Below are 22,668 nucleotides of genomic sequence, written 5' to 3' on the forward strand. Positions count from 1 at the left end.
CTGCCGTAGCTCAGGTTGGGGGAGAGGTTTTTTTAATTTTGTTTTGAAAGTTTCACCTGCCGTGGCTTCCCTGTTGCTGAGATGATTAGCACACGAGGTGCATTGCCCGGTAAAATCTGCACCCTCATTACACTGAGGAGGCGTAATGTTGAACTGTGGTTGGTTGCAGGGGGAGAGGTTGGGTCAGCCTGGTGTCCGGACCCTGCTTTTTGCCACCCCTGTAAAAATCACCCAGATCTGCCACAGCTCTAAGTCTCCCCACAGCTTGCACGTGCTCAGTAAAGGTGATGTTAGTCGAGTTTTGCAGCTAAATTCTGGCAAGATTCTGTCTGCACTGAGCATGTGGAAGCCTCACGGCTCCTCCATGCTAACTGGGCAGCCCCTTCCCCACCGAGCATGCTCAGAGCAGGCCGTTCCCTGCGACTGCTTCTCGCAGCAGGAGTGCCACTGACTATAACATGGCACCTCCAAGCACACTCTTGACCCTGCCCCCCCCGCAACTCGGTCACAGGGCTCAGCTCAAGAGATTCATTCCCACAACCCCAGCCCGAAAGGATCTATGTCCTCATAAGCAGGGAGCGGGGCTTGGCCCCTATGCTGTTATACACCCTGCAGCGGCCTTGAGAAGAGCCTGCTAAATATTCCCTTTTCTGCAGCTTTGTCTTGCCAGTAGCTGCTGTGCATGATTTGCACCAGCACACCTTCTGCTTGAGTCTCAAGGGGGCACAGCTGATGCTACACTACTCTGAATCTCTCCTGTGCCCCAAAGCAGACTAGGCCTCACCCAGGCCCATAAACTTACTCAGCTTTCCTAGTACTGAGCCGGGCAGACGGAGGAGCCGGCGTGCAATGTACTTGGGAAGGCACAAGAGTGGGACGGCTGGGTGTGAGCCCCCTCTGTGCCCTTAAGCCAATGGTGAAAGCTGCTCACACTGGGTCTTAGCGAGGCCCAGTTGTACTCAGCCCAAGTCTTGAGAGTAGCCATTCGTGGCAGCATTAGCCATGTAAATGGCTGAGCCCGTCACCCTCAGCCCACCCCTGCTGTCCTCTCCAGCCATGGCCGATGAAGGAGGCTCCTGGTCCCCATCTGAGGCAGCACTGTTGCTTGTAATATCTAAGCCCGTATTACAGGCAGGCACCAGCACAATACTGACACCACAGGGGTTTTTTCTATTTGCACAGTCAATTTTATTTTCCTCTGAAATGGAGCAACAGCTCAGACACGCACAGCACTGAGGGGGGCTACAGGGGCTAGCGCGAATCCGAGGCGGGAGTTCGATCACAAGCAGATGGAAAAACCCCTCTGGCTATCTTTACGGGACACACTGCTCCCTAGCGCATCTGTGTTACGCCAGGGCAACTCCTGAAATCAATGGGGTTAGAGCTGGAAGGACTGGTGGATTCTGTTCTCAGCTGACACTGAAGTCACTCTAGACTGCTACAACTTGCAATTGTGTCAGTGTAACTCACAGCATCATCTAGCACACCTGGGGGTTCGGGGGAAGTCTCTGGGTTCATCTGCCCTTGCTTATTCCACATGTAAATCCAGAACGTGGCTCCTAGACAAGCAGTCTCCTTTCACCAGTGCGTAAGCGGGGATCATCCCCCCAACCCCGAAATTGTCATCTACAGCTCAAGCCTGACCCTGAGAGATACTGAGGGCCCTTGGTTTCCAGCAGCTTCGACGTGGCCCCAAAACACCACCAGGAAGGACAACTCTGTAAGTTTCACTAGGTCTTTGACAACAGAGGGAAAGCAACATAAGGGGATGCAGGCTTTATTTTGTTACATGCTAGGGGCCAGGCAAGATGGTAACATTTTGGTAGGAGATAAAGCATCCTATCGCTGAGGCGGAAGGGGAGAGGGAGTTGGAGCTGGAGCAGCTACGTTCACAAAAGGTGACCTGCAAAGTGCAAAAAAAAAGGCCCAATTGTTTACGCCTTGTTCCCCCACGCAGCTTGATTTACTACTGGGAAATCAGGAGTATCAAGTCTGGTCTTCCTTGGAAGACTCATTGGAGGTATCAGATGTGGATCAGATGAGCAAGCCGGGAGCGCTGAATCATTAAGACACAGCTTTTCTCCCAAGTGTGTGTGGGGTAATTGAGTTAGTCGGGTGTTCAAGTTAACCCATCTGAATAAAATAATTCACTTAATCTCCAGCAGGATCTTTGGTATCACTGCCAGGTCTCCAGTGGGCTATAGTCTCCCAGGGCAGATAACAGGGGATGGATTTTCAAAACCATCTCCAAATCACTTCGGAGCACAAGTCTCACTGAAAGACTATACAACTTGTGCTTTTCAGCACCTAAGCCAAGATTCCCAACAGGCCACAGAGTCTTCCAGGGAAGACAAGCCCTGAATTTTAGTGTAACAAGAAGAGAAAAGTTTTGGAGGAAAAGATACATTTCAACCTTTCAGGCTCTCTTTATCCCTCAGACAGCAGCAAAACCCACCAACAACAAAGAACAGAGGGGCAGGAACCCCACTCTCCTCCACTCTTTGCAGGTCCCCTTAAGGAGCAAACTGGGCCAGGCGCGTCAGTTGCAAAGCGTGAGGGAGGAGCCCACATAGAAGAGCCAGAAGAAAGGGAAGATTTTTTCCGAGAAGGCGGCTGTGAAGGTGAAGATGGGAGCCATGTTATCGGCGTTGTAGAACGCCACCCACCCTCCTTCATAGTCCAGGTAGACCCCGATCTTCCTGGGCCTCTCGCACAGGGACAAGGGAGTCTCGGGGGAGGTGAAAGCCTGGTACTGATCCCAATTCTTGCCCTTCCAATTCAGCCCCACTGCCCAGATCCCCTCCTCGGGCGTGAAGTCGATCTTCTCCTTCCTCCTCACCGACTCCCTGGCAGCCCCCACGGCCCAGCTGTCCCCGTCCCCCACATCCACCTCCCAATAGTGCCTCCCCGAAGTGAAGCCCTCGACCCCCAGGACGGAGAAGGAGTAATCGAATCTCTTGGGGCTGGCTGGCAAGTCCTGCGGGGCGCTTCTCAGCCTCACGCTGCGCTTGTCCTCAGACAGCATCAGGTAGGGGTTTGCGGTGTCCAGGTCTAGGGTTATATCCGCTAGAGAGGGAGAGAGGGATTTAACAGCACAGCCCATCCCTGGGGACAGCCCCTTAAATGCACCAAATCATCCCTATTTTAAATTGTGGCACTATCTGCTTGGCTGGACAATGAGAGACGTGAAAAGCCGCAGGGAAAAGGGGAGGTCTCTGGGCCCAGAGACACCGCAGGCTCGCAGTTTACAAATCCTGAGAGGTTGCCTTAGAAAAAACAGGAGATTTGGGCAGGAATTCAGGAGTCTGCATGAGAAAGCAGAGGTCTGTTGAGGAAAGTGCATGGGTGTTTGTCTCACCCTGCTTCAGAGCATTCGGGATTTTGTTCCTTTAGCCGAAATGGAAACAAAACACTGAGGGGAGATTTTGGCTGAATTCCCTTCAGCCATCACAGGAGGGGGTGAGTCACCAAGCACAGCCTGCATTGTTACTGCCCCAGCAGCGAGACCAGCACCGTTCCTGGGACACTCGGAGAAGCCATTGTGTCGGTGGAGGGAGGCAGAGGCTTACCTGTGTCATTCTCAAGCTCGAAGCGCAGATTTTCTAGGAGAATGGAAGGAGAGAGTGTTAAGGCCCGGGCTTTCATGTGGATGTGTATCCAGCGTGGGTTGAAAAAGTGAAACAAAATCCACAAAATGTTTCCTTTTGCCACTGAACCGTGGGTGGGCAATGGGAAATAAGTTTTCCCAATTTTTCTCATTACGTTGGAAAATGAAGGAGTTTCTGCTTTTGCAAAAAAGCTGCTTTTTGACAATAGATTCTTTGAAGAGTTTCAGCCAACTCTTAACATCCAGTGTCTAAGGCTTCATTATAGACACCACTCAGAGCCAGGAAATGTCCAGTGAAGGGGAACATATCCTATCCCTTGCTAGACACACACACCTTGAATTACCCACAATCACCAGGTCCTCATAACCCAACTCAGCAGGGCATCCCACGGCAAGGAACGCAAGACATGCTACAAGTCCAATTCCTCCAGGTCTCGCTATAATACAAGCCCTCGGAGCAAAACAAGCACATATGTGATGGGGGTCGCTGGAAGAGAGGTGATGTGATTTTGAGAACCACATGCTGCAACCTTCACTATGGGGTTGCTGCTGTTTCATCCTAGTAGAGGCGTTTAAAATTACAGGGTGACAAGACAGAGGCCATTGACACAGCTCCACAGGGTTACTCCCACAGGTAAGGCCAACTGGAAGACCAGTAACCAGCCCTCCCCAATATTACGGCAGCTATAAGCAGAGAAGACACGCAGACTCTTCCATTCACCTTTGAACTCCAGCAGCACCTCTTTCAGGACTGCACTTTTCTGGGAGAAACTCCTGAGTCTTTTTTCCAGCTCTGCAAACCCAGGCTCTGGCTTCTGAAACGTCCAGTTGTCACTGCTGGAGACAGAAGGGAGAGGGGTTAGAAACAGGCCTGATGCCTGAGCCCAGGAAACTCGCAGGTCTCAAGCAAGTTTGGATCTGAGCTTTACAGCTTGAGACAATCGCTGTTGTTGTGAGTCACGTGATTACAACCCCATGCTCCCAGCTGACTAAAACAACATGGAGAGAGAGCAGGGCAGGAATAGAGACTAGTCTGGGAGCTCTCTGGGTTCTCAGTAGCCCAGTTCTCTCGCACTGGGCTACTCCATTAACAAGGGGCATCGACTCCAGGATTATGTGGAAAGAAAGGAGACATAGATCCAGAGTGGGTGTATCTCACATAAAACATTATGACCATAGATGGCCCAGGTGTTCAGTGGCTCTTTAATACCAAAAGCCGAAGTCCCTTGCACATAAGCTACAGGAGAAATCCCACTGGCTGTCACATAGCAGCTAGCGCCTCCTCTCCGTGCTATGGCAGCCCCTAGCGGGACACATGATCACCCATGTTCAGTGCCGTATCCAAGCCTAGCTGAGTGTGAAGAGGAGGGAGATGGATCCCAAGACTTACCGGATCCCTGTGCTGCCACCACCCTAGGGAGGAGGAGAAAGAAGAGGCAGTCAGTGGACGTGCAGAGGGGTCATCACTGGAGTGTGACACTCAGGCTCCCATTCAGAGAGCAGCTGTCATTTCCATCCCCCTCCAGCTGGGAAGTGGCCATTAGAGAAACTATCTCCCTATGCACGTTACAAGAAGAAAAGATTTGCTGCCTTGGGAACGAGAGCCCCATCTCCCCAAGTCTTCCTACCCCACCAAAGATGGAGCTTAAGTGCCGCTGAAGGATGATCCTGGGGGCGGTTACAGTGCAGGGCTGGGAGCCAAGAATCCTGATTCCAATTCTTTGTCCTGCCACTGACTTGCTCGGAAAGTCAGTCCTTTCCTGCCTCAATTTCCCTATCTGTACAGCACGGCTAGTACTGCCCTACTAGCTTTGAAGCTAAACTCATTTGTGTTTGCCAAGGGATTCCAGATGGCTGGGGGGAATGTGTTCTATGGGCACGTTTACACCGTAGTGTAGATGCTACCTACATCAGTTGTGTCGCTGCAGGTAATCCACCTCCCTGAGAGATGATAGCTAAAAGTTGATGGAAGAATTCTTCCATCCACCCACCTGCATCTATAACGACAACTGGGTCGACCTAACTACGTCACACAGGGCGCAAAATTTTTCACAGCCCTGAGCGACGTAGCTAGGTCGATCTAAATTTTAGGTGTAGACCAGGCCTATGTGAACAGGGGCCACATTCAGTGCCAATTCACACCAGTGTCTGTCTAGACTGGCTCAGTGGATTTACACTAGTCCCACTGAGAGCACAATTTGTCCCACTGAACTATTAGCATGAGCGCTGGCTGAAATGTGTCCCATGATTTTTTCTCCCAAGTACTCTTTTCCCATCTTTGAGGTTTCTTAAGTTTTTAATGCAAGAAATCTCAATCTTTTCCTTTTTTGTAATGAACAAAAATCTTTAGGTTTGAAATCCCACCGGGGAATAAAATTGACCAAAACAAATCCATTTTAAAAAAGTGTTCCTTTTAAAAAATGAGAAGTGATCAGATGATTAAAAAAACACAAATTTAAAGATTTGGGGATGGGGGTTTGACCAGCTGCAAGCAGTAACTAAGTAACGTATTTGTCAATTATGTTGTGAACTATAAATCCTGGACTCCAGAAGGGAATTGCTCACGAGCACATCCCTATCGAGTGAAGGGGTTTGCAGTGGATCAGGACTCCTGGGTTCTACTCCCAGCTGTGGGAGGGGAGCCGGGACTATAGATAGGGTGGCTGGGAATCAGAACTCATGGGTTTCTGTCCCAGTTCTGCAAACAACTTGCTTTGCAACCAGTCCCTTCCATGCCTCATTTTCCGCCTCCCTCCCATCAGCGAGATGGAGGATAATGATGGTTACTCTACGATATGTCTCACCTGTGGGGATTGGCTCTGCAGCTGCTGCTCCTTCTCTCCTCCCCTCTCAGTGATCAGTTTATCAATGTGGGAAATTTCTTCTGAGAGTTTGGAGACATTCTCATCCCTTCTCTGGACAATGTCTCCATCAAGAGCTTCCAGCCGGGACAGCAGGAGCTGCTCCTTCTCCTCCAGGAACCCACGCAGCTCCTTACACTCAGATACAATCTTCTGCCTCTCGGCTTCTGTCTGTTTCTGAAATTACAGTGAGGGTGGCTCAGTAACAGATGGATAATCATAAGTAGCCTCTCAGCAGATGTGGGGAGTTCTTTAGAGAAAGGACAAACACATCAGGGCAGGATCAAGCCATTTAGCAGTAGTAGCTCATTAACCTGTTACTTTTCTCTGGTTCCTGCATCTTGTGCCTCAAAATCTGAGGTTCACTTTCTTTCTTTTTTTAAAAATAGCATCAAATCTCTAGCCCTTACAATGGCAAAGAAATAACTGAAAATGTGACAGATGCAGTAAGAGCTGCCTGTGTCTGCAAACAAACGCAAATGATATCTCCCAGACATGAACTGCCACCATTTAGCGAAACTGTGTTAACTCTGAAGCCTAGTGATGACAAGCTAGAAGTCATCCTAACGTTTCACTGCTGATCACAACATGTGACAAGGGAGAGGGACGATCCTGTTATGAAGATATGCTCCAATTACTGCAAGTGGAATTTCATTTGGAGATCACAAGTGGGCAGAGTTCAGGAGAGACCAGAAGATCCCATCTTTCCCCAGAAGCCCAACCCTGAAGAGGGAGGTGACCCGGAGCCTGGCCAGATGACCAATTCCTCACCCAAGTGGGGGAAGAGGAAACGGAGGAGGAACAGTGCCACGGAGAAGGAACCAAAGTGAAGTTCTTAGGAGAGGGGTAGCAGGGATGCGCACCTCCTCTGTGACGGTCTACCGCAGCCTGGAGAACAATATAGCAGCTGAGCTTTGCAGATGGGCAGTTCTTAGAGACAAAGCCACAGCCCAGCTGCAAGCTCCACAAGCAACACAACAGCGGCATATGCATGAGTTTGAGCTGCACCTTTGCTAATGGCAACAGCAGGGAATTTTCTCAAAACCTTGTCAACCTGCACTGAGCCCAACTCTCCAGCCAGCAGGCCCTCATTCTCTCTCCCCATCACCCTCACGAGCTACAGAGAAACCCCGGTCACTGTCATATCTGACCAGCCCTTGGGCAGGGTCTCTCTGGGCCAATCCACAAAAGAAACACCGTCCTGCACACCAGTCTCATGCATCCTGAGGGCATCAAGTTACCCAACATGTCCAATCCTGCCCTCCTCCCTGAGTTCCAATGAGGATGGTTCCTTGGCTGAAGGCAGCAGGATGGGCCCTGCATTTGCCATGTCACCCAGTGCACTCTGATCCCAGGCGAACCTCGGGCACCTACCAGCAGATGCTCACTTTTCTTCTCCTCGTTGGCTTTGGCTTCTTCTCTATCTTTTCTCAGACCGGCCAGATGCTCTTGCGGCGCCTCCTGGAAGAAGCAAGAAGAATCTTTGTTGGGGGCGGTCTCCACAAAGTTCCCAGCTGCTTCACAAGAAGGTGCAATAAATCCTGCAGCAGAGAATTATGGGCTAGCCTGCCCCCAGACAAACATTCTTCCTAACCTTCTATGAACCAGATAAACACTGAAGCGTGAATGTACATGTCCCTTCCAGTGCTGTTAGTCTGTGGAGTGACTAGTCATTTTGGTGGTCAACTTTTTTTTTTTGGGTGCTCAGCTTGAGAAGATTAAAAGGCCCTGATTATCAGGAAGACAGTGCTCAGCCTCTGACAAACCATGCCATTTCAGGGTGTCCGTTGTTGGCAAAGGAGAGGCAATTCATAATCACTACTGGACTTGAAAACCACTTGTAGGGGTGGAAGGGACCTCAAGAAGTCATATAGTCCATCCCCCCATACTAAGGCAGGACCAAGGAACCTAGAGCATCCCTGAAAGATGTCTGTCCAACCCCTCCAACGGTGGGGATTCCAGAACCGCCCTTGGAAGCTTATTCCAGAGTTTATCTATCCTGATAGTGACGAAGTTTTTCCTGATAGCTGACCTAAATCTGCCTTGCTGCAGAGTAAGCCCATTATCTCTTTATTCTATTTTCAGCAGACAATCGACCACCATTCTCTTTATAACAGCCCATAACATATCTTAATACTGTTATCAGGTCGCCCTTCCCCAGTCTTCTTTTCTCAAAACTAAATATGCTCAGATTTAAGCTTTCTTCACAGGTCAGGTTTTTTAAACCATCTCTCTAGCCTTTCCCCTGCTCTTAAAATCCCCTCAAATTTTCATAAAAATCTGTTTCAGATCCAGGCTTTGGAGCTAGAGTTTAGATTTCGCATTGTAACAGAAACCTGTCTCAGTTACAAAGACCTGTGATAAATTGATTGTGTTTATATCATTGTCTGCACTGGGGGAGGAAGGGGAAGCACGGCACTTAAAATATGAATCATATTATGCAACATATGCAACAAGTTTTCTAAGGCCAGAAAGAACCATTATGATGCTCTAAACACAGGCCGGAGAATTTCACCTAACAATTCCCACGTCAATCCCACGGCTTCTTGGCTGAGATAGAGCAACTCTTTTGGGAAGAGGCATTCAAACTTGATTTACACATCACAATTAAAATGATAGCATCAGGTTCATGCATACATGAAACCGAAAGAGAGCCGATTAGATGAAAGGAAGAAAATATTCAGAACAGCCTTTTTTATTTTTTTGAGACACCCACTGTCTTCATAGAATCATAGAAGATGAGAGTTGGATGTGACCTCAGGAGGTCATCTAGTCCAACCCCCTGCTCAAAGCAGGACCAACCTCAACTAAATCATCCCAGCCAGGGTGTTGTCAAGCGGGAGCTTAAAAACCTATAAGGATGGAGATTCCACCACCTCCCTAGGTTTTCCAGGGCTTCACCACCCTCCTAATGAAAAACTTTTTCCTAATACCCAACCTAGACCTCCTCCACTGCAACTTGAGACCATTGCTCCTTGTTCTGTCATCTGCCACCACTGAGAACAGACTAGCTCTATCTCTGCCCTTCACGTAATTGAAGGCATTATCAAATCCCTCCTCACTCTTCTCTTCTGCAGACTAAACAAGCCCAGTTCCCTCAATGTCTCCTCATAAGTCAAGTGCTCCAGTCATGCATCTTTGGCAAATACAACAGTTCACAAGTCACAGGACTGACATGCCTCCTTCTTCACACCAGATTTAGATTCCTCCTTAATGCAAGATTAGCTTGCAGAAGATAAGACACCCAGCCTATGCTAGCCACTCAGCAGTCTCTTCTGCCAGGCAAAGCCACACCCCATAATTTTGCACTTTAGGGTTGCCAATTTTGGTGGGACTTTCCTGGAGGTTTCATCCCAGGACACAATCTCTCATTAAAGATTAACCTTTAATTCTTAGAGACCCTAGGCAGGGTGACCAGACAGCAAGCGTGAAAAACCAGGACAGGGGGTGGGTGGTTAAATAGACGCCTATGTAAGACACAGCTCGAAATATTGGCGCTGTCCCTATAAAATCAGGCCATCTGATCACCCTAGAATAGGCGCCCGTATAAGACACAGCCCTGAATATCAGGACAGTCGTAGGCATGCACAGCACGTTTCATTAGGGTGTGTGCACCCAAGGAATTGTCATGATCTTTATCAGGGGTGTCAATTCCACTGGCGGGCCACATTTGAAATGGCGCGAGGAATGTGATTTCGGCGGCAGATCGCGGCCGCGTTCCCAGCCGCTGCAAAAATCTCGCAGCTCCTTCCTTTTCGGCGGCAGCTCGCTGTGTCTTGCCGTGCGCCGAGATATCGCGTGAAACACAGCGAGATGGCGCCGGGGGTGAGAGGCACATCCAAAAAGGTTTGCGGGCTGGATACAAAAGGTTCGCGGGCCGGATGTTTGAGACCCCGGCATCAGGGTGTGACCGTGCGCACGCCTATGAGGACAGTCCCTACAAATGGGGGCATCTGGTCCCCCCAGGCCCAGGACGATCCTGGCCAGGGATCGACACGCGCCAGCGGCTGCCCGACCTGGTAGCCCCGGGCGGCCTCTTCGACGGGCACCACCCGGTGGCCGCGGTGCTCCCAGGACAGATGGCAGACCAGACAGACGGCCTTCTGGTCCTCCTGGCAGAAGAGCTTCAGGGCTTCCCCGTGCCGCTCGCACAGCCCGGCCTGGCCGCCGCCGCCCCCCGGCCTGGCCGCCCCGACCCCGACCCCGGCCGCCGCCTGGGCCCCGAAGCGCCGGACGATCTCCACGACGTTGGCCAGCTGGCGGTTGGGCCGGAAGAGGCGGTGGGCGGCGGGCTCGCGGCACTGCGGGCAACACAGGCCGCGCGCCGAGTCCTCCCAGCACTTGGTGACGCAGGCGCGGCAGAAGTTGTGGCCGCAGTCGGAGACCAGCACCGGGTCCCGCAGGTACTCCAGGCAGACGGGGCAGGTCAGCTCCTCCTGCAGGCTGCGGGCCGGCCCGGCCGCACCCTCCATGGCCCCGCCGCTGCTGCCCCCGGGGGTGGGGGGGGGGGACCGGCTCCGCTCCAGCAGCGGCTCGAGAGGGCCCGGCGGAGAGGCGGTGCCGGGCGCCGTCACAACAACGGCGCAGGCGGAACTTCCGCCCGCACCGCCCAGCCCCTCTCCCCGCCCGCCGCTCTGCACCAAGATGGCGGAGGGAGAACTTCCGGTTCCGGAGCCCTAAACAAAGGGGGTGGGGTTTAGCGCTTCCGGTCGGCTCTCCGCCGCCGTGTCCCTGACCAAACATGGCGGATTATGCACTTCCGGCTATGGTTCCCTGACCAAACATGGCGGATTCTGAACTTCCGGTCGTGGTTCCCTGAGCAATCAGGGCTGATTTTTGCACTGCCGGTTCCGATTGGCAAAGGAAGGAACAGGGAGAGTGAGAGGAAAGTGTCGGGGCCCGGTGCCTCGGTAGTTCCGGGGCCTGGAGCAATAGCGCAGCACCGCCTAGTGGTTACTGCACTCAAAACTCCTGGGTTCTTTTATCCCCAGCTGTGGGAGGGGGGAAGCCCCTCAATCCTCCAGGCTCCCCTACAACCCATTCCCCAATCCTCTCCTAGCCTGCCGTAGCCCCCAAAGAGGCCTGACCCTCAACAAACGTACACCGACCAACTGGATCTGCCCACCTGCTTCCAACTCCTCTGGAGGCCGGTCTGCACCAAGTCCATGCTAGCCAGACCACCCTGCCCTGACTGCCCCAGCCAGGCCACTCCAGCTTGTCCTGACTCTGTTCAAAATCAGCCCCCGCACCCTGACCCCTATCGCAGCCAACCCCAAAGCAGCCAGCCCTCCTCCCACTCTGTCCCCAGCCAGACCTGCCTCTCCCCACCCACTGGATATCTGGGGTACCCCTCTCTTCAGCAACCTTTGGTCAGGCTTCTCTTAATTTGGTCTGCCCCAAAACCACCACCCCACCCCCAGGCCTGAGCTCATCCTTAGCCAGCCCCCTGGATCTATCCCCCTTGTTCAGCCAAGCTTGACGCAGCTCCCCCTCCACCTCCCAGGCTCCCACTTCAGCCAATGCCCTAGACCAGGAGTTCCTAAGCTATGGCTACTAGGGTTGCTGTCTCTGAGTACAAAAAAAAATGGGAAATTTGAACCGCTTGGTCTGGGCCAGCTACCTCAGAAAAGGAGCCGTCCTGGCTGGTGGCAACACTTGTGGCTACAGGAGCTTGAAGCTCCATCAATTCACTCCATGACAAATTTTTAAGAAGGTGGAAGGAGAAACCAGGAAAGTTTGGGAACTGCTGCCCTAGACCTGGCCCCAGGCAGTCCTGCTCCCTCCCTGAGCCAGCCAGGATGGACAAACTCTGTAGCAGAAAGCTAGATGGGAGTGTTACGTTCCAGGCAGATGCTATGTGGTGAAACAGAGGAATAGTGGTGTCTTCCTTATTTTAATTGGGTGAAATTTATCCATAGTTCCTTGTTCAGTGATAGGTGAAAACAACTCTTTCTGGGATTATATATCACTGCTACAAGGATACAGGGGTGGGATATGAGAATGACACAGCAAAAAAAAATCAGTCACACAAACTAGTTTCACAGTAAAAATATAATTACAAAAATAACAACAATAATAATGATAATTAACTAATCTTGGATGAGCAGTTCCAGCATTCTGGAAACCAATGCATCCAGGTTGTGAGAGAGGGTTTGTATAGAAGATTCCATGGATGCTAGCAATCCATTCACAGATGCTTCCAATCAGTCTACCTTCTTGTGCAGGGCCTTCTGGTGATTGCAGATGGATATCACTAGAATACACAGATTTTAAAGCCAGAACAGACCATTGTGAACATCTAATTTGACCTTCCTCATAACACAGGCTACAAAGTCTCCCCAAGTGATTCCTGGATCGAGCCTAGAACTTTAGGTTGAACTAGAGCGCGTCAGAGAGACAGCCAGTCTCGATTTACAGACACCCAGTGATAGAGAATCCGTCTTATCCTTTGGAAAGCTGTCCCAACAGTTAAATTACCTTCACATCCCTCCTCAAAACTCTCCTTATCTATGATGCCTACAAAAACATTTGACAACGCTTAGGCTGCTGATGTGCTAAGACCACTGTGTATCATGCTGGCTAGCATTGTTTCCTTATATTCCCCTGTCTGTCTGTATCCATCCGTTGCATCTCATCGCATACTTAGATTGTAAACTCTCTGGGGCGGGGACCATCTTTTTTGTTCTGTGTTTGTACAGCTCCGAGCGCGGCGGGATCCCGGTCCATGAAGACGCAACTTAGATGTTCTTACAATGCAAAGAATAATGGTTTTCCTCCCAGCCCCGGCCACAACTCAAGTCCCAACCTCCTGCAGTGTTGTGCAGATTTTACAATATAAACCCCTCTCATTCCTCTCTGCTTGGCTCAGCAGTGAAATCTAGTCAGTGCTAAAATATAAATGGTCCTCATTAGAATTCAGAATTAACAGTTGCATTGAGATGAATTTTTTTTAGCTGATGGGAAAAATTTTCAAGATGCAAATGTCACTTAGGAGTCTGAAGTCTGGTCTACATGTAAAACTTAGGTCTACCTAGTTATAACAATCAGGTTTATTAAGCCAACCTGAGCCCCAGTGTAGAAATTAATAGGCAACAGGTTTAAAAAGAACAAAAGGAAGTATTTTTTCACATAATACACAGTCAACCTGTGGAACTCCTTGCCAGAGGATGTTGTGAAGGCCAAAACTATAACAGGGTTCAAAAAAGAACTAGATAAATTCCTGGAGGATAGGTCCATCAATGGCTATTAGCCAGGATGGGTAGGGATGCAAAACCATGCTCTCAGTGTCTCTAGCCTCTGTTTGCCAGAACCTGGGCGTGAAAAACGGGATGGATCACTCGATGATTGCCTCCTGTTCATTCCCTCTGAAGCACCTGGCAATGGCCACTGTTGGACTGGGCTAGATGGACCATTGTCTGAGCCGATATGGCCGTTCTTATGTATTCAAGGCTGCCCACACAGGTGGGGGTGAATGGGGCAGTTTGCTCTAGGCCCCCCATTTGAGAAGCCCCTCTCTTCCCAAGGGAGTGATGTTGCAATCGGGTGCCCAGCCACCCCTCTGTTTCCACCTAGGGAGGGGCAGACGGTCCAAACCTGAGTGGCACTGCTGCATTCCACCGTAGCCATTTGAAATGCTGGGAAGTGTGTTATGGGACCATCTGCACCGCATCCTCTTGGCTTCTGGGGGAGCAACTGGGGGGAAAAGGGCATGGCCACATGGACTAGACACTGCAGCGGGACTCGGGAGAGCTGCCTTCGATTCCCAGCTGTGCCATTGAGTCTCTGGGTCATGTAGGGGATGCGGACGCTGATCTCAGTTAGAACTTTGCTACTATAGCACAGACAATAATTAAATTATGGTTCCGGATGAGGCGTGATTTCTTACTTCATATTTGTTGCATTGTTTTCTCTTTTTCTTTCTGATACTTCTGCTTCCAAAGGCTTTACTCTTCCTTTAGTTGAACATTATCTTTCTGGACATGTTGAAGCCTGCTGAAAAGAAGCATAAACAATCAATGCGCCAGAACTGGTGCTGTAGCACCAAAAAAAAACCTGACATCAGAAACAACTCACCCAAAAAACGTTGACAAAAAGTTACGGTTGCTACGTGTTAACATCAAAACTCCTCACACCTCACTGTTAAGAACGTGTGCCTTCTATGTGTATGGGTCCTGCATGAGCTATACCCTGTAGCGTTTATAGCTGGAGATTTTTTTTTTTAAGTATTTTTATTTCTCGTTTAGTACTCATGGTTACAGAGAAAAATCTTGAAAACATGAAGCTTAAATACCCCCAAAACAAGGCAAATGAAAAAAAATCCAAACTATTTTTTTTTAATCTCATAATTTTTAAGGCAATCTCATCATTCATTGGAGCCTGACTCCTGATTTTTTAACACTGAAGGTTGCACTACTGATTACATCTGTGCAAAGTAAGTGAAAATCCTTGCCTTTCTGATTTAATGGAATTTTATACTCATCTTGCCTCCACGTAAATCACAATAAAAAGCACATGGTCGGTGAGAAATAGCCATTATAGACGCCTAATGCTGATAGACTCAAGCAGCTCAAGCCATTTAATTTTAAGGGGTGACTTGATCACAGTCTATAAGTACTGAATGGGGAACAAAAATTTGATAATAGGCTCTTCTATCTAGCAGACAAAGTGCCTGGAAGTTGAAGCTAGACAAGTTCAGAATGGAAACGAAGCACGAGTTTTTAACCGGGAGGGTAATTAACCATTAGAACAACTTAACAAAGGTTGTGGTGAATTTTCCATCATGGGCAATTTTGAAATCAAGGTTGGACATTTTTCTAAACGAGCTGTTCTAGTTCAAACTGGAATTAATTCAGGGAAGTCCAGTGGACTGTGTTACAGAGAAGGTCAGGTTAGATTATCACAGTGGTCCCTTCTGGTCTTGGAATCTATAAATCTATTAAATCTATTTGATGTTCCCATGGCAAATTAAATTGGATGCTACAAAGAAGCTTGTAGGAATAGACAGAGAAATTTAATTCCTGCTGACGTACAAAATTTCACATAGCCTTAACTATGCAGCCCCTATGGGTATGTAATTGCTATAGTAGGGAGTGCTACTTAGTAGCCACCACCCTAGCTTAAGCCCTTGAAGACACAGGTTCTATTCTTGGCTGTGACCTACTAAGTGATTTTGGGGCAGTCCCATTGCTATGCCTCAGTTTCCCCATCTGTAAAGTGGGGTTAATGATCCTTTGTAAGGCACTTCCACTGAAAAATACTGTTATTATTGATGAAATGATGACATTACTTGAGTACCATTGCTCCCTTCCCTCACAGCTTCCTGTTTTCTATTAACTCTGGTGGAAGATTGGCCTCTTATAGGAACTTTTGTTCCCTCAGCATGCCTTTCCTGACACGGGCCCTTTAAATTGGGCAAAGGCAAACAGCTGATGCCCTAACGTGGTCATTTTGCAACAGGTAGTAGCTGTGGTTCTCTTTTAGCTGGTAAGTGAGTGTATGTTTGTTCTTGTGTCAAGCGATGTGTAATTCTTCTTAAACCTAGCTATCTAGGCATGTTGTAAAGAGAGATTTATGTATCATTATTCCCACTTTACAGAAGGGTAAGGCTCAGCTACAGTGAGGTGAAGTGACTTGACCAAGATTGTACAGTGACTCACTGGCCTAAATCCACTCCTTTTGCCCCTCAGTCCAATGCTCTGCCCGTTAGAATGGGCTGTTTCCCTTCATTTTGTTACTGACTAACAAAAATTTTGTTACTGACTAACTATCTCCCTGACATAGTTTAGGAAGGCAGCAAGCCAGTCCCTGGTATCAAAAAGGTTGAGAACCACTGCACTAGATCAGTGGTTCTCAACCAGGGGTAGCCATGCAGCTGGGGATATGCAGAGGTCTTCTAGGGGGTACATCAACTCATACAGATATTTGCCTAGTCTACAACAGGCTACACAAAAAGCACTAGCGAATGTGGTACAAAGGAAAATTTCATATAGACCAGGACTTGTTTATACTGCTTGATATATTGCACACTGAAATGTAAGTACAATATTTATATTCCAATCCATTTATTTTATAATTGGATGGTAAAAATGAGAAAGGAAGCAATTTTCCAGTGACAGTGGGCTGTGACACTTTTGTATGTTTATGTCTGATTTTGTGAGCAGGTAGCTTTTAATTGAATTGAAACTTGAAGCACACAAAACAAATCCAACTCCTGAAAGGGGTACAGTAGTCTGGAAAAGTTGAGACCCACTGAACTAGATCATGCTGGCTAGTTTAGCTGGATTGACAGAGGCTCTGTTTCACCAGCATCTCACAAAGCAGCTGGAGTGTGCACCCCAATTTCTCCCCTCCCTGCTACCGTCTCCGTTGAGTCAATCTGGTAAATTGGCATAGCTCTATGGGAGTCAATGGGGCCAGATCCCTACCTGGTGTAAATTAGCATAATTCCATAGGATTCAATGGGGCCTGATCCCAAATTAGTGTAAATTAGCATCGCTCTATGGGACTCAGTGGGGGGCCAGATTCCCACCTGATGTAAATTAGCATAACTTCACAGGATTCAATGGGATCAGATACCCAGCGGGTGTAAATTAACATAGCTCCATAGGCATCAATGGGGGGCCAGATCCCCACCTGGTGTCAACAGCCACAGCTTCCATAAAGTCAGCAAAGCGCTGCTGATTTACACCAGCCCCGGATCAGGCCCGCAGCCTGTCTTGCTGTACTCCGAGGCCAGTGTGTAGGGACCAGGACCTGGCCGCCTCCCCCAGGCTCCTAGAACTCGGGGAGGAGGAGGGAAGGCAAATCCGAATTGTCTTCCACTTCTAAGCTGACCAGGCGATCCAGGCTGTCTGGAACCAGATTCGGGCCGCTCCCGGGGACAGAGACAGGACGAGGGGGGCAGAGCTTTGAATCCATCGGAAGAGGGCTCGGGCCAGGTCCCCCTTGGGCCAGATCCTGTCCCCCTTGGGCCAGATCCTGCGCCAGGCGAGGGGCGCAGGAATAAAGATCCATGAGCTGGTGCCACCAGAGGGCTCTGGTTACTGCGGAGGGAAGGGACCGGGAGGCTGCTCCGGTTTATGCCTTTGCTCTCTTCCTCTGTATTTTCTTTCCCCCCTTTCCTTTCGCTCGGGAGATCAGGGGGCTGAGCTTCCTGGGTCACACGCCAGCCCAGCAGCTGCTGCGTCCGTAGTGACCCGAGCGAGGCAGGGCGGATCGCAGCTGCTGAGCCCCTGCGCCAGGGAGGCAGAGCCCTTCATCCAAGCGCCCTCTGCGCCCAGCCCGGCTGGGGATTGACTCCGGTGGCTGGATCCAGGCCCTGGGGCAGCCCCGGGCTCTGCCGACACCAGTTCCCGAGCCGGAGCCTGCAGGTGATTGCGGGAGAATTCGGTTTGGGCTGTGAGCAGGGGAGTGACACTGAAAATGGCTCCTTTTTACCCTCCCCGGGTGTCTGCAGGTCCCAGCGCCGCTGCGTTCTCATTGGCAAGCCCCGGCTCCTGTTCACACTGCATGAGCCGATCCAGAAGTTTATCAGTCTCCTGGGGGGGTGTGTGTGTGTGTGGGGGGGGGATCTCAGTCATTTGACTTGCTGAAGGCAGCAGCATTGAGCTGTGGTTGGCCCTGGGGGGGGAGGAGGAGATATAAGTTTGGTTCCCCCCAAAAAAGGCCTGCCCCGCTTTATTAGGCACTGAAATGTGGGGTTGAATTAGCCAGCGCTTGCATAAGTCCTTTTGCTAGTGAGGGATCAACCCGTAAGGCCCACCCAGCAAAACAAAGCCATGCCAGCCCATTGAAAACCAGCTGCTGGAGCGCAGGATGGAAGGGTAGCAAATGTTGCCCTTGCATTTTTTTTTAAAGATCTCTGAGCCTTGGAATTGCAGGTGAGTCTGGTTTTTAGGATCTGGAAAATCTCTTTCCAGCAATGTTTCAAGGCGGTGATCAACACCCAGCTTCGTGCGTTGGGAGATGAGCATGATGTGATAGTTTCTGCAAAGAAACCTCATGCTGCTGGAAGCTATCAGCCTTTTCTCTCACAATAGTGCAGTGGTCTGTGCCCCGCACCTCCTCGGGGGGAATAGAGCTGCATCGGGAGCTCAGGAGTGGGATCAGGGCTGGGAGCTGGGGGCAGAGCGACACTGGGGGGCACTCCCTCCCCACCCCACCTGGGGACTGGCCCAGACCTTGCTGCACCCCCCGAATGTTCCTCTGCATCTCCCTAGGGGGTGTGTCCCACAGTTTGGGAGTCACTGCGGTAGTGGATAATGGAGAATCAATAGACAAGTTTAATTTGGACTTCCAAAAACTTTGTCCAAGTCCCTCACCAGAGGCTATTAAACAAACTAAATGGTAATTGGAGGAGAGGTAAAGCTCTGTTCTGGGCTGGAAATTGGCTGAGCGTGGTGCTTAATTTAGCAGTTCATAGCCCTGGCACATCCGCCTGCATCAGTAATAAAGGGGGAAAATTGCTTAAGCCCCAGCACCTCATAGTTTGAGCCGTGACATCTTTCATTACAAATTAAGCACGGGCTAAGGGATAGGAAACAGTAGGTATAAATGGTTAGTTAACATAGGGGCAAAAAGTTAACAGCAAGTCAGACTAGGACTGACATTGACTATATTGGTGATTTGGAAAAGGGGTGAGCAGCAAAGGGGCAATCTTTGCAGATGACTGAAAACTATTTCGGTTAGTTCATGTTTAACTGCAGAGGAACCGAACCCAGCTCGGTAAATGGACAAATGAACTTCAGCGTCAGTGAATGCGCAGCAGTGCACGAGGGAGGGAATAATCTGAACCCACGGCGGGGTTGTAAGTTGGTGGAAGTGGGTAAAATAAATGGAGGTAACTTTCAGCTACTTGAGGTGTGTGTTACTGACTCCAGTAGATGTGGTTTTGTGGCTCACTAAGAAGATCTGTGTCAACTGCCGCAGAAAAAAGTTGGCAGAATAGAAAAACAGTTTAGCTTTGAAACGCAGGCTGAAAACCAGAGACAGGAGCTCAGCTGGTATGAATTAGCACAGAGCCACTTGACAGGAGCTGCATGGATTTACCCTCTGCATCTGGCTCAAGGTGGGTTGGACTGGCAAAAGGAGATCAGGGGTACGTGATACCATGAACTCAGAACCTGTCTTGATGCCATTTCCACCTGGTCCATGCTTGGGGCAGAACAGCAATTTACATCTTCCTTTCTCTAGGCTTTTGCTTCTTTCCCCACCTTGACACCACCCTACCCTTCCAAAATCCTTGGGCGTGGTTCTCCATCTGCCTCGCGCTTTGTGCAGCCCAGCCGCACTCGTCCGAAGCAAATGCAAAACTCCAACGTCCTGGTCTGGTTGACTTTTGCACCCACCATGCGTAGATGTAAATGATCCACCCCAGGGATCTAGATTGTATTGCCAGAAGGGATCTCTGAGGTGACTCTAACTCAAGAGGCGCAAACGTGTGCTTTGCTGGGGAAGGTTCTGTGTTCAAATTCTGCTACTGCCCCTTCTCTGTGTGTGGCTGTTCCACAAGGCTGTGGGAACCCTTGTACCCTGACCTATTGGGCATAAAGGAGACTGTTGTTACTCGAATTTGGTGACCACAGGGGCTGAAATTTAGCCAACAGGCTAAGGCCATTTCCTTGGGAACAGGCAAAACAGAGACTTGAATAGCATGTAGCGGTGAAAGAGGACTCTCTTTCTGTATATTGCTTGCAAATCTCACAGTTTTGGGACTGAACTTACGTAAAAAGTTGAACCCAGCCCTTTTCTCTGAATTTCCAGCACCAGATACCAGGAGATAAAATCACAAGAATACAACGAGTTTCCAGCCCCCTAAATTGCAGAAAAGCTTGAAAAGGTGGCTCCCAATGGCTTGGAAACCAGAAAGAAAATAACCCCCCAATATTTTAACATCTTATTATTTTCCCCTTCTCTGCTAAACGCGCCATTCCGCCCCCTGTGCACACCTATGTAACTGATGCGGACTGTGGCTCTCTTCCCTCTAGTGATGGAAACACAGAGAGGTTTGTTGGGTCTTGATGGTGGGGTGCAGCTAGTGGGTCTCTTTGCTGAGGCTTATGCTGTTAGATCTAGAGGTAGCTGGTTTGCTCCCCCCTCAGGCATGAGGATAATCTTTTTCTGAGCTCCAAAATCTTATTCTTCCTATCTCTAGGCCAAGAGAGGGTGAGGGGTCCAATGTCCCCAGTAGATGGGAGGGATCTGATCTGATCTGATCTGATCTCTTCTCTCCCTCCCTCCATTCACATCCTTGGCTGAGTCTGTTCCTGGCTTGGAACGCAGCACAGATGGGACAAACCCCTTCCCCCCGCAAGATATTCTCATGAGACTCCAGACTCCCCTTCCCCTGCTCCAAGCCTCCTGCTACCAGCCCCCATCCCATTAAAATGAATGGGAATTGGGCGTTCCAATCTCCTCGCTGGTTTCTGAAAACCTCATTTAGAACTTGCTTCTAGAGCTGGTTAGAGGCGCTTGGATGGAAAACCTCAAGCTGTCGGCATATGCGGTTCTGTCAAAATCAGGGTGATTTTACCGGAATTTTGTTTCCGGGCAGGGGAGGGTTTTGACAACATTTTTCGCAACAAACTGTTTTGATGGTGTGTTTTTGAAATGACTTGTTTTGCACTTTTACAGTGTGTGGGTGAGGCGCTGTAACATAATGTGAAAGAAAGAGGGAAAAGTCAAAACAAAACAAAACCGTTTGAATGACCTGAAATGTTTTCGGGCTTTTTTTTTTGGCATTTTCCTTTGCAGAGAATTTAGACGTTTCCGGTTTTCAGGCCAACTCCAAATGAAGATGAATTTAGAAATCACAAAGCCTTTTTTTGAAATGGAACTTCCCAAAGTCTGCCCTGCTCTGCTCGGCTCTGTGTCTATCTTGGGCGCTTACTCCTTATTGTAGTGTTTGAGCACACCCCTCTATTGCTATATGTTTATTAGAGAAGCCAGGTCAAAGAAATGTGCTTCGCGTTGGGAGTGGAAGGTGGCGAGGTTTGCGAGGCTCCTTTAGTTTCTGAGAGTTTATTCCACAGTCTCAGGACAGCCTCCAGGAAAGTTCTGATTCCCGCAGGGCCAGAAGGACGGCTGCTGTAAATCAGAGTAGCGCCAGTGGGGTCCATTTACACCAGCTGTGAAACTGTAACTTACGAACCATGCATCTGATGCGGCAGCCTTCACTGACTGCTCCCAAGAGGCAGGGGCGAAGTAGAGACGCAGCGGGATTCGAAAACGCGGGGAGCTGGGAAATACAGCCCACCCCAGGAGGCAGAGGGCAGCCTGGCACTGCGGTGCCTGCACTGGTGGGATTGTGGCAGGTGCTGAGCGGGGCGTGATTGTTGTTGCAGAGGCCAGCGCCGGTGGAGGAGGCCGTAGCTGTGTCCCACCATGGAGCAGTACGTGCTGCTGGACCCCCGGCAGAGGGCTCTGTACAGGGATGTCATGCAGGAGAGCTATGAGACCCTGATGGCCCTCGGTAAGGAGTCGCTTCCTCTTCTCCGTCGGGGCCATGAGTGGCCCCATTCAGGGATCTTCCTTTGCACCCTTAGATTGCTGGGAATCTGCCTCCTGCTCCCCTCCATACCCCAGAGCTCAAGGATGGAGCAGGGGGTGAATGAAGCCATGGCAGTGGGACAGGGGGCCCCAGGGGATGGTGGTAGCAGAGGGAGACAAAGACGGAGGAAAAGGGTCCACCAAAGGCAAGGCTGCAGAAGCCAGCACGCCAGGACAGAACAGGTCCCGGGGTGCCAGAAGGGTCTGGGGGAGGAGGAGGTAGGTCCCTGCCCTAGAGGCAGCAGAGGGAATGAGGAGGATGTGTCCAGGAGTGGGGAGAACAGACCCCAAGAGTTAGCAGGGAAGGCAGCAGAGGGGGGCTGAATCTGGGAGGACGGGCAGGCGTCTGGCTGCTGGATGTAGAGATCTCCTGCCAGGAGCTTTGGGGTGAAAATTGGTGGGGGACGGGACAGCAGGGCCACTGAGGCAGAGGGAGATGGGGGTGGGGGGCCCAGTGTCCAACTCCCTCTGATCTTGCTGGTTTTGTCACCCACCCTGTCCCCATGCAGAATTTCCAATTTCCAAGCCCGACCTGCTCTCCCGGCTGGACCGAGGGGACGAGCCGGCAGCCCTGGATCTTCACATGCCCAGAGGCACCCGGGCAGGTGAGTCTCTCCAGGAAGGAGAAGAACAGCTGGGATCCCCGCAACACAT

The 22,668-nt window shown here is 50.2% G+C and overlaps 2 protein-coding genes across 2 annotated transcripts in view; one reads left to right on the forward strand and one right to left on the reverse strand.

Annotated features, from left to right (window-relative positions):
• Positions 1–22,668, forward strand: part of LOC137155651 (zinc finger protein 850-like) — a 33,245-nt gene that overhangs the window by 6,394 nt on the left and 4,183 nt on the right. Inside the window, exons 7-10 of the mRNA XM_067552020.1 lie at positions 7,824–7,963; positions 10,234–10,871; positions 21,859–21,937; positions 22,524–22,619. Of these exons, the coding sequence (XP_067408121.1) occupies positions 7,824–7,963; positions 10,234–10,871; positions 21,859–21,937; positions 22,524–22,619 (953 nt within the window). The remainder of the gene's footprint in view (positions 1–7,823; positions 7,964–10,233; positions 10,872–21,858; positions 21,938–22,523; positions 22,620–22,668) is intronic.
• LOC137155634 (E3 ubiquitin-protein ligase TRIM7-like) lies at positions 1,112–11,108 on the reverse strand. Its single transcript, XM_067552008.1, has 7 exons — positions 10,485–11,108; positions 7,843–7,929; positions 6,412–6,645; positions 4,998–5,020; positions 4,329–4,444; positions 3,570–3,602; positions 1,112–3,066 (listed from the first exon to the last, which is right to left on the reverse strand). Exons 1-7 carry the CDS (start codon positions 10,938–10,940, stop codon positions 2,540–2,542), a joined length of 1,476 nt encoding a protein of 491 aa, XP_067408109.1. The 5' UTR covers positions 10,941–11,108; the 3' UTR covers positions 1,112–2,539.

The sequence above is a fragment of the Emydura macquarii genome, unplaced genomic scaffold (genome assembly GCF_026122565.2).
Source record: "Emydura macquarii macquarii isolate MOO-44397 ecotype Brisbane River unplaced genomic scaffold, CSIRO-AGI_Emac_v2 contig_1365, whole genome shotgun sequence".
In the NCBI taxonomy this organism is placed as follows: Eukaryota; Metazoa; Chordata; order Testudines; family Chelidae; genus Emydura; species Emydura macquarii.

What these genes read in the sequence shown, in the direction of transcription:
- LOC137155634 (XM_067552008.1), bottom strand. Translation starts at nt 10,940, where the DNA reads ATGGAGGGTGCGGCCGGGCCGGCCCGCAGCCTGCAGGAGGAGCTGACC. An exon ending in AGAAAAGTGAGCATCTGCTG is followed by an intron (nt 6,646 to 7,842) that starts GTAGGTGCCCGA and finishes CTGTAATTTCAG; the next exon opens with AAACAGACAGAAGCCGAGAG. An exon ending in GGTGGCAGCACAGGGATCCG is followed by an intron (nt 4,445 to 4,997) that starts GTAAGTCTTGGG and finishes TTCTGTCTCCAG; the next exon opens with CAGTGACAACTGGACGTTTC.